We start from the raw sequence: 12159 nt of genomic DNA, 5'->3' as shown, positions 1-12159 counted from the left end.
ACGCATCGTTATTAGATTTTATTATATTGTTATGCTTTGTTGCATAGCCGTGACAAGGACATATTTCAGGCGAGGTAAATTGTCTCCTGATGTAATTAACACCAAATGTCGTCTCAATCAAGTATTCGTTAACCTGAACTTTACATAAAAGGTTAAAATCAAGCTGAGATGGAATGACTCGGCAGGTTTCAAAGGCATCTACAGTAAATGGTTCAGTAAAGAAATGCTCACAGACAATAGGAGACATATGAAAGGTTTATAAAAGACCAGAGCAAAAAAGGTGAATTAATAAAACATAATTTTAATTAAAAAAAAGTCTGACTGTAAAGCCATTTAAGAGGGTACTCTTTCTACAATGTAATAATATATCTCTACATAACTCACATGTTTCGGTCATTGTATTGTCCTTTAATTTTGTAAAATATTTAGTAATGAAATTATATAAAATATTTACTCCTTTTACTAAAAATTTACATTTTAGTTCACATGTATACATCTTTCATAAAAAATGGTTAAACTATTAATAGAGGAGGAGTACAAAGAAAAATACATAAATATATATATTTATTTTTACAGTGACATCTTTATACAATGTAATTAATTAGGTAAATGGTTTGTTATTTAAACTGGTTAATTGTGTTGCACCTTTATCCTGATGAAAGTTCTGATAGAGAACTGACACATCGATCCACTGTGGCAGTTGCCAGTGGCGTACATACCAGGGTCGCAGGGGTCGCGGCTGCGACCGGGCCCGGCCCACCAGGGGGCCCGGCCGCCCCTGCGACCCGTTATGTACTCACTGGGCCATCCTCTTCTCCTGGGGGGCCCAGGAGCCGGCCACCTCCGGGCCCCCCGAGGCTGGCTCTGCTTACACCCGGCGGGCAGGCAGGCTAGCCGGTGCGCGAGGGAGCACTCTCCCCTGAGTGCTTCCTCTTCAGCTCCCTCGCGCACCGCACTGATACCGGAGCCGGAAGATGACGTCATCTTCCGGCGCCGGCATCCCTATGCGGCGCGCGAGGGAGCTGAAGAGGAAGCACTCAGGGGAGAGTGCTCCCTCGCGCGCCCGCCAGCCTGACTGCCCGCTGGTTGACTGGCCCCCCAGGAGCCCAGCAGCACCACTGGACCCCAGGGAATCCCCTCAGCACTCCAAAAGGTAAGGAGGCTGGGGGGATTAAATTTAAAAAAAAATTTGTTAGTGTGTGTGTGTGTGTGTGTGTTAGTGTTACTGTGAGTGTTAGTGTGTGTGTGTGTTAGTGTTACTGTGAGTGTTAGTGTTACTGTGAGTGTTAGTGTGTGTGTTAGTGTGTGTGTTAGTGTTACTGTGTGTGTTAGTGTTACTGTGAGTGTTAGTGTGTGTGTGTGTTAGTGTGTGTGTGTTAGTGTTACTGTGAGTGTTAGTGTGTGTTAGTGTTACTGTGAGTGTTAGTGTGTGTGTGTTAGTGTTACTGTGAGTGTGTTAGTGTGTGTGTGTTAGTGTTACTGTTAGTTTTACTGTGTGTGTTAGTGTTACTGTGTGTGTTACTGTTACTGTGAGTGTTAGTGTGTGTGTTAGTGTTACTGTGAGTGTTAGTGTGTGTGTTAGTGTGAGTGTCAGTGAGTGTGTGTCTGCTAGTGAGTGTCAGGGAGTGTGTTACTGTGTGTGTCTGTTACTGAGTGTGTTTGTGTTAGTGAGTCTGTTTGATGTCTGTTAGTGAGTGTGTGTTTGTCAGTGAGAGTGTATGTTTTGTAAGTGAGTGTGTATGTATGTCTGTCGCTGAGTGTGTCTCTGTCAGTAAATGTGTGTGTCTGTTAGCTAGTGTGTATACGTCTGTTCGTGAGAGTGTGTGTCTTCAGCACTTACCTTTCTCCAGCGCCGGACTCCCTTGGCGCTGGGGATCCCTCCGCCGCTCAGCTCCAAATGCGCATGCACGGCAAGAGCCGTGCGCGCATTCAAACCGCCCATAGGAAAGCATTACTCAATGCTTTCCTATGGACGTTCAATGTCTGAGAATCGCGGAAGCTCCTCTAGCGGCTGTCAGTGAGACAGCCGCTAGAGGCTGGATTAACCCTCAGTGAAACATAGCAGTTTCTCTGAAACTGCTATGCTTTCAGCTGCAGGGTTAAAACTAGAGGGACCTGACACCCAGACCACTTCATTGAGCTGATGTGATCTGGGTGTCTGTAGTGGTCCTTTAAATGTATGTGCATCTGCATGCACTGGTGTACATACCGCGGTCGCAGGGGTCGCACCCCTGTGACCAGGTGCCCGCCGCCATGTGTTGCGGCCCCGGCCTCTGTAGAGTAAGCGTGCGGGGGGGGCCCACGGATCAATTTTCGCACCGGGCCCCATAGGTCATGTGTACGCCACTGGCAGTTGCCTGAATAAAAGCCACGTTTTTTTCAACTTTACCACAACATCCTTGGAGTGCTATCTTTCTTTAAGACGGTTATAATTTTTCTGATAAGCACCGGGAATTATATTTTCTATGACTGGAGTGCAAGCATTGGATATTATATATATATATTACATTGATTGTCACATTTTGGGCCATTTTGGTTCATCTCGTTCATGTTATGAATCATTTTTTCATTAAAGGATCACTATAGGGTCAGGAACACAAACATGTATTCCTGACCCTATAGTGTTAAAACCCCCATCTAGTCCCCCTGGGCCACTCATGCTTCCATAAATATAGCAAAATCTTACTGTACTCAAGCCTGAAGCTGTAACTCTGCATACTGTTTGCCTCAAAAAAAAAATACCAAGCAGTCTGCTGACATCATCAGAAGTGGTAGCCTGATCCAATCACAATGCTTCCCCATAGGATTGGCTGAGACTGACAAAGAGGCAGATCAGGGGCAGAGTCAGCACAAGTCAAACACAGCCCTGGCCAATCAGCATCTCCTCATAGAGATGAATTGAATCAATGAATCTCTATGAGGAAAGTTCAGTGTCTGCATGCACAGGGAGGAGATACTGAATGTTTGGATGCCTTTTAGGCAGCCATGACCCAGGAAGGAGCTCTAACAGCCATCTGAGGAGTGGCCAGTGAAGTTATCACTAGGCTATAATGTAAACACTGCATTTTCTCTGAAAAGACAGTGTTTATAGCAAAAAGCCTGAAGATAATGATTCTACTCACCGGAACAAATTCAATAAGCTGTAGTTGTTCTGGTGACTATAGTGTCCCTTTAACAAAATTTGCCAATGGGTAGCATCCGCCCATGACAATTATTTTTTTATTTTTAGAGGAACTTATTCAGCTAAAACTAATATTTCCAACGCTTCCATTATCACAGGAGAGAGGTCAATATGCATTGCATAATGAAAATGATCTTGCCTTTTATAAATCTGTCAAAATATACATTTGCAGTGTTTTATAAAAATATTTTAGCTCTATGCCGTTTCTTTTGTTCTATAATGTGCTCTGTTAAAGTAGTAGAATAATGCAATTCTAAAGATAGTTTTCTCAGTTGACACAAACACCCTTTTGTCTGTGGCACTGTGTGGTAAGTGGCATTTTTCCAATGTCATTTAATCTATGAATACACTGAATTCAGTCTTGACAAAACATTATGATCACAATCTTGTATAGGCATATATTCAACTCTAGAAATGTTGTTGTTAGTGTTTTTGTATGTTTAGTTTTGCAGTTAGCTACTGGTTTAAGAATGTCTTTTATACATGATCACCATGGTTTATATATTCAATTGTGATTTAATTATATATTATACTCCCACATTTTGAAATATCTCAGAATTTTTATCTTGCATCATAGTAAAAAAAAAAAAAAGAAATGCCAGTAATTATTTGTATTTTTATTCTACACGTTGTATGTCACGGTGGGATACTATTAATAGCTTATAAACAATTCATCAATTATGCATCTTTTAGACATTTCATAAACAAACAAAAATCAATATATATATATATATACCATTAAAACTGACTTAATAAACAATATTTTCTCATGATAATCAATTTAAAAATGCTGTTAATTTTGAATTTACCTCTTGAATATCTTCTTCTAGCTCTTTTTTGTGCAAATCGCAAGCTCCGTTTGAAAATTCTTCTTCCAGATACTGTTTTGAATAAAAATAAAATGTTTTAACTGTCAACACACAAAATCAACTAGACTCTGAGAACTTATTATATTTGTAGTAATATTAAAAGAGTTTAACCAGGATGGGTACATTTTCATAAGGTGACAGCACCCCATGAGCTACCCAACGTGATAATACATATTTCATCTTTTTGTCCTGATTTACTGTGTGCGGTATGCACACACTCTTGCAAATAAATACAGTGGGACCTCGGTTTACAAATGTAATGCGTTTTCCAGGACGTTTCTTATTGCGAAAAATTTGTAAACCGAAACGCGGTTTCCCATAGGAAAGCATTAAAAACCAATTAATCCGTTCTGGAGGTCAGAAAAAAGTCAAAATGAGCTGACATGGAAACCGACCCACAATGCAGAACACACAATAAAAGGCATGCAAACGACGAAGCTCAGCTCCCTACCTTTCCACAGCTTGAGAAATGCACCAAAAAGTCCCAAAACAACTGCAAACAATTTCCAGAGTGGCTCCAAAACTCGATACAAAAGCGTCTCCAACACCTCCAACACCTCCACACTCGACGCCACGTGCTACCCACAGGCTCCAGCATGCAGGGGGCTGTGCTATAACCTCCCAGGTGCAATGCATCCTGGGGAAACTTGCTTTGTATTGCGAAAACAAATTGTAAACTGAGGCATTATTTTCAATGGATTTTCATTTGTAAACCAAAAATTATATTAACCGAGGCGTTTGTGAACCGAGGTACCACTGTATAGTACTTTATTTGTAAAAACGTGAATATTGCTAGTGAAGCTGTTAAACTCCTATAAAAATTGTAAAGAGTGTCCTTCATCTATAAGATAAAGAAATATCCCAGAAATAGATGTTCATTATAAAACAAGCGTTCTGCACTTACAGAGAGGTGTTTGTAGGCCTAAACAAATTTGATTGTTACAAAAAAAAAAAAAAAAAAATACAATTGAATCAAAGCAAACATTTGCTTGGGACTCTGTCAGGAAAATGTATGGATTAATATTATGTATCTAAAGGTATCTTTATGCATGCACTGTAACCCGTACACCTTGCTGGAAAGTTATGGTGGACTTTGACAACATAAATCCATGCAATATTTGGACCAATCACCCAGGAATAAATGTTACTAAATCATTAATTAATAGGGAGTGAATAAACTATCTGGTAGAGGGAGACAATACTTCACATCCCTACAGCCAGGGGAGACACCATGCAAGGAAAATCCAATCCTTCAGTCCAGTATTGATCTTAAAACTACAAAAATAATGCCGTTAGCAAGTGTTCACTGTTGTAGAAAAGAGTTTATTGCCACCAAACAAAAACAACACAGTAAAAGTCACAAATCTCCTAACATGTATCAGGCCCCTTTGTCCTTACTCAAATAAACTTGTTTAACCCCTTAAGGACACATGATGCGTGTGACATGTCATGATTCCCTTTTATTCCAGAAGTTTGGTCCTTAAGGGGTTAAGGAGGTTTGTGGCTTTTCCTGTGTTTTGGTTGGTGTTAAAAAAAATATTTTCTACAATGGTGAACACTTGCTTATGGCCTTCACCCACAAACTTCCAAACACATATCAGACCTTTAGGTCCTTACTCAAAGGAACTTGTGTTAGAACGTTTGTGGTTCCCCCATCTTTCTTTTGTTTGGTGCCAATAAACTATTTTCTACCGGTGAATGTTGGCTTACTGTGTGTGCCTTTTTTGCAACGTTAAGATCATTGTAGTTTGACAACAACCTTGGCTCCTCCTGACTCCCATAGCCCATCCAACCTTCAGCTGCACCGACAATGCAAAAAATTCAATTTTTACATTGTCATGGACAAATCGGTCCAAGTTGGATGGACTGCCGTGATAGGGTGAAAGTTCCAGGGGCGCATACGCCCAGGGAGCTGCAATAGTTATGGTGCTTAGATAGACCCTTTAAAAAAATCGTATTGAATGTTTAAAATTGATGTGGCTTTTAAATGTCAGGGGAGAAAACTTTCCCATTCCCGAAGCTAGATTAAAATAACAATGGCAGACGGAGATTGTGGAAATACAATTTCATAAGACTATTTATTTCACACTCTGCCTCTGTTCTGTTATAATATCATAGTAATCCATGATTTATTTCCTGTGTAAACAATAATATATCTTAATTGCACACAGTTGTTGCAGCCAAGCATGCAGTGAAACAAATTGTTGTGTTAATTTGATTTTAATGTGGTAAACAGGATTAAAACATTTGGATAAAGTGCTTAAAGTAATTTTTTAATTAAGGTAAAACATAGCAGTTTCCTCTCTGTGGGGAAAATAAACTTTTCTTTTTTCTTTTTTTTTACTAAGTATTTAAACTAGTTGAAGATTTATAAGACAAGTTTCACTCTAATGGCTTATAGGACAAGGTTTACCAAAACAAAGCTAATATACAGATCTTGATACAGTTGCTGATGTTCAGTGAATGATATATTAAAGATTTCAACAAGGTAAGTTCATGGTTGTTGAACTTTAGCCCTAGAATATATTAAACAAGCTAAATTTTAAACCATTACTACAAGTTCCTATTCACAATGCTTAAATACACTGTATTTTAAAGTCTTTTAGAAACATAGAATGTGACGGCAGATAAGAACCATTCGGCCCATCTAGTCTGCCCAGTTTTTTAAATACTTTCATTAGTCCCTGGCCTTATCTTATAGTTAGGATAGCCTTATGCCTATCCCACGCATGCTTAAACTCCTTTACTGTGTTAACCTCTACCACTTCAGCTGGAAGGCTATTCCATGCATCCACTACCCTCTCAGTAAAGTAATACTTCCTGATATTATTTTTAAACCTTTGCCCCTCTAATTTAAGACTATGTCCTCTTGTTGTGTTTTTAATGAATGAACAGTATTTGCTTCCTTGTTTTGTCCCTTGAAGACAAGACACCAACTAGTACTTATGTTAAGTCTAGGAAAGCCTTATGCCTATCCTACGCATGCTTAACCTCTCTCACTGTGTTAACCGCTACCACTTCAGTTGGAAGGCTATGCATGGAATAGCCTTCCAGCTGAAATGGTAGAGGTTAACACAGTGAGAGAGTTTAAGCATGTGTGGGGTAGGCGTAAGGCTATCCTAGACTTAAGATAAGGCCAGGGCAGGGACTAATGAAAAGTATTTCAAAATATTGGGCAGACTAGATGGGCCGAATGGTTCTTATCTGCCGTCACATTCGATGTTTCTCTGTTACACTGGGTTCCTATTGGTCCCATGCTTTAACAAGCTTGATAAAGGCTTTGTTAAGAGCCGAACTGTCGCTGCTTTTTATATTCCCTATGTCAGAATGACCAGATGACAATATCCACTATTGATATTGCTACCCAAGTAGCCATTATTACAAAATCTGAACCTTTTTTTCCAAACCAGACTTTCTTCTATGAAAGGGTTCTTCACTGAGTGGATGTCTGTTACTCACATGTACATTTACACGGTAAATTAACTAGTGGAGAAATAGTTGATAGAAGTAGTAGTAACCAGCGAAATGCACCCCATTTCCTAGATTTTGTGCTCCTCTGAACTACTAATTTTACCTTTTTCCTATTTTTGAATTGTATCCCATTTACGCCTTTATTATCCAAGAAATAAAATGTTTAGCCTTATAAAAAGTAAAAATGTCGGTGTGTTAAGAAACCTTACACGTACCATCTCTTTCTCACAGCTGCCCTTGGTCACAGACCCGTTAGTGAACCTGAAAGATAGGTGCTTTGATGAGTGATAGTATCTGCAGATGGTAACACATTCATTGGCTTGTACCAAAACGGTGCCCTTACCCATTAATATGCTTCTCAGTTTTCTCACAATTTAGATCAATTTCAGTGCTGCATTCTGTAAGTCAGGAACACAAGAGAAAGTACAGTGAAATTCACAGCATTTGCTTTTGCTGTTTACATGGAAACCACGTGTCTTTAAATGGATACAAAAGACAACAATATAAAAATAAAATCTATTTTGCCCACCAAAAGTAATAGAAACATAGAATGTGACGGCAGATAAGAACCATTCGGCCCATCTAGTCTGCCCAGTTTTCTAAATACTTTCATTAGTCCCTGGCCTTATCTTATAGTTAGGATAGCCTTATGCCTATCCCACGCATGCTTAAACTCCTTTACTGTGTTAACCTCTACCACTTCAGCTGGAAGGCTATTCCATGCATCCACTACCCTCTCAGTAAAGTAATACTTCCTGATATTATTTTTAAACCTTTGTCCTTCTAATTTTAGACTATGTCCTCTGGTTGTGGTAGTTTTTCTTCTTTTAAATATAGTCTCCTCCTTTACTGTGTTGATTCCCTTTATGTATTTAAATGTTTCTGTCATATCCCCCCTGTCTCGTCTTTCCTCCAAGCCATACGTGTTACTTTCTGAACATTTAAGCAAAAACGTCAGTGAGCTCAATGCATCGCACTGTTCCCAAATGGTTAAAGCTCACTTTGTGTAATCGGAAAATGCATTTGAACACAAAAATAAAAATGAAAAATCTCTCATATATTTTCTTTTTCGTGTATTTATACTTCCTTATTGTTTGACTATGATTTCAGCTTACTTTGCTGACGGATCTTGAAGGGTCCCCTGCAAAGAATTCATGTAGGCAGATATAAATACGAAACGCTACATAATGTTAAGACAAAATGTTTTTTCTTTCAATAGAAAATTATATGTACCATCAAGTTCTAATGCTTCATTGTTAATGCCACCTGATGAACTGATTTGCATGGCTTCCACTTCTGCGTCTGCATTAATAATTTGCTGTGCTACAGCCTCCACGATTGGCATCACCATGGCAGCGGTTGAGGTGTTGCTAAGCCACATGGACAAGAAGGCTGCGCTGAACATGAATCCAAGCATAAGCCTGCAACGAGGATAAAAATGTACAAATCAACAATTAACCAGTGTAAAACCATTCACATAAAAGTACGTATTTTACATGATTTTGTGTGATCTTTAACGGAAAGATAACAGAATTTTTTTATTTTTTTTTACTTCTTGAGCATTAGCTATTTGACAAACAGGGCGGCTCTAGACTTTGCGAGGCCTTAGGCAAAACTTAAACATGAGGCCCCCACTAACACCATTAATGGAAAAAAGTAGGGGTTGCCTTGTGTGTGTATAGTAAGATATATTGAAAGGCAGTCTTGCAGCATTAGATTCAAAGAGCTCGTTTCTGTATTAATCTTCCTTGCATTGTTGCGGCATCCTACGCCGCTCCGTTGTGAGCTCTCTGACTGTAGTTATGGCATAATTTGCAATAAACAAAATTAAATTGCAATTACGCTAATCGTTTATACAAGATTGCGGGGTATGGTTGTATAGCCTGGCCATCATGTATACATAAGTGCCAGTGTGAAAGGGTTATTGGAAACAAAAATGAACATTTTGATTGGGATTTTAAAAAATAATTTACCAAATAATAGTTATAGATAAGAAAACAATGTCATAGACATTTCCCCCACATATTCTATAATCCTTTAAATGTATATCATCCTATATGTGTTTCCCCATGTATTGTATATGTATGTATGCATATAATATGTATGTTGCTTGAAACTTTACCTTTGAATTAGAATAGAAAAAACTGAAGGAAAAAGTGAAAGATAAAATTCTGGTGCTGCTAAAAACCCAAGTGCAATGTCACTATTCACACTTAAAAACATGATACATTAAAAAAAAAAAAAAAAAACAAGGTGGTTTGTGCACACAAATATCTATGGTATACCTTACACATATAGTTTATTTTGGTAACCAGTATATTGTAATTTCCTTATCCTATATCAAAAAGATAAAAAGCAAATACACATAGTGTAATCTGTATACAATATGTATGAATTTATGCAAAATCTCTTCTTCACACTTTTTTTCAGAGACAGTTAAAAGTAGGCTCGAGACTTGTAGCGCATTTCATAAAAGAGATATTTGATGGAATGTTCAGCGATCACACTTCTCAGGAACTCAGGAACTCAGTGCTGCTATCAAACAGGAACTCCAGGGTCCAAGGTGAACGTCTAAAAGGAATAATAATATTGAACAAACATGGCTTTATATACCATAAGAGTATTAAATTTATTTTTAATCATGTGTATAACAAAATTGAGCAAACCCACCCACTTCCACATATGGTCTGGACGGGACATAAATCACCATCCCCAATATGGCGGTATGTCCGGTCCCAGGCATTGTTCTTAGCCCACCCCAAGGTGTCCATTCGGCTGTGTTAGCCTCTTTTCGTTCTCTGCGCAATACGCTGATAAGTCACTTCCTATGATGTACTTCCGATATTGCTCGTCATCTGGTACTTGTCTCTTTTATATGGCTTTTAAAACACATTTTAACCAAAAGCTTTATAGACAAAAGAACCCCTAATAATTGTCTAACTAGTTGGACACAAAAAACAAAATGGTTTCTTCCACTGTGGTATGTGCAATGTATGCAAAAATTAAAATATATCCAATAAAAATGTGACAGAATTTAGCTCATTTGTGACAAAGAAGGAATATAAAATCAAATCATTTATTACCTGTCATTCTAGTAATGTAATTTATTTATTCAAATGTACATGTGGCTATCAATATATAGGCAACACTTCAAGACCTATTAAAATCAGAATTAGTGAGCATATCAGGAACATAAAAAAAGGGTTCAGAAACCACAGCGTAAAAACATTTTTTAGAAAAACATGGATCAGATCCAAAAATGTTGGAGTTTTTTGCAATAGAGAAGATGAACCGACATTGGAGAGAAGGAGACTTAGCAAAAAAAGCATAGTACCCAGGAGGAAAAATAGATTTTTGAAATGCGAACTTTAACTCCCCTGGGTCTTAATATAGATTCTGAAATTAATTGCATCTTATAAAACTTTTTTATTATAACTATTTTTATTATTATTTTTTTATTTCTTATTGTGTTTTATGATGCTGTTTTTATCCTCGTTTTTGATGGATTCATCTCCTCCAGAGTTATTGTCTTTTTAATGCATGATTTTATGTATATTTTTATGATCTTCATTATTACTAATACATATGTCTTACCTATACTTTTATATTTTTTAAACCTGAATGCATGTAAGAAATCTCACTAATTTCCTTTTTTATTTTTTATTGCACTACAATACATTTATTCAATATGAACTATGGGCTCCGACGCCCTCGTTTAAAATGGAGTAAGAGACTCGTAACTACCACTACCAGCCCAATCATGTAACACACCAAACTCTGGAAGAACGTAACAGGAAGTGACGCGCCGCCAAAGAGACAAGTACACGATGACGAGCAATACTGGAACTACATTACCGGAAGTGATGTATCGGCGTATGCGCAGAGAACAAAAAGAGACTAACACAGCCGAAGGGACACATTAGGGTGGGCTAAGAACAATGCCTGAGACCGGACATTCCGCTATATTGGGGATGGCGATTTATGTCCAGTCCAGACCATATTTGGAAGTGGATGGGTTTGCTCAATTTGTTATACACATGTGTAAATGTTTTTTTTTTAAAATACTCTTATGGTATATAAAGCCATGTTTGTTCATTTCAAAAAGATATCTGCACCTGAGGAAGACCTGTTACAGGTTGAAACGCGTTGTGCCATACTTGTTTTTTAATTTATTGTTAATAAATATTTACCTTTTAGACGTTCACCTTGGACCCTGGAGTTCCTGTTTGATAGCAGCACTGAGTTCCTGAGAAATGTGATCGCTGAACATTCCATCAAATATATTGCTTTTATGAGATGAAATGCACTACTGTCAGGATGACAAGTTGATCCAGCACGCAGTACTGTGTCACACCTAGGACTAAGGATACATATTGTATACAGATTACACTATGTGTATTTGCTTTTTATCTATTTGATATAGGAAAAAGAAATTACAATATACTGGTTACCAAAAGAAACTATATGTGTAAGGTAAACCATAGATATTTGTGTGTGCAAATTGCCTTATTTTCTTTTAATGTTACCTTTGAAGAGCCCATACCATACAACCCTCACATTGCAGATATAGACACACACTAATACATACACACATATTAACACTAATACACAAATACATATACACACTGATACATGCAC

The 12159-nt window shown here is 38.0% G+C and overlaps 1 protein-coding gene across 1 annotated transcript in view; it reads right to left on the bottom strand.

Annotated features, from left to right (window-relative positions):
- SLC13A1 (solute carrier family 13 member 1) overlaps positions 1–12159 on the bottom strand; it is a 109976-nt gene that overhangs the window by 30320 nt on the left and 67497 nt on the right. The window contains exons 5-8 of the mRNA XM_063446809.1: positions 8755–8942; positions 7865–7919; positions 7737–7782; positions 3991–4062 (exon numbers count right to left, since the gene is read on the bottom strand). Coding sequence (XP_063302879.1) covers positions 3991–4062; positions 7737–7782; positions 7865–7919; positions 8755–8942 — 361 coding nt within the window. The remainder of the gene's footprint in view (positions 1–3990; positions 4063–7736; positions 7783–7864; positions 7920–8754; positions 8943–12159) is intronic.

This window comes from Pelobates fuscus, chromosome 3, assembly GCF_036172605.1.
Source record: "Pelobates fuscus isolate aPelFus1 chromosome 3, aPelFus1.pri, whole genome shotgun sequence".
Classification (NCBI taxonomy): domain Eukaryota; kingdom Metazoa; phylum Chordata; class Amphibia; order Anura; family Pelobatidae; genus Pelobates; species Pelobates fuscus.
The sequence above is the reverse complement of the archived record's forward strand: the minus strand, read 5'-3'. Positions and strand labels throughout refer to the sequence as shown.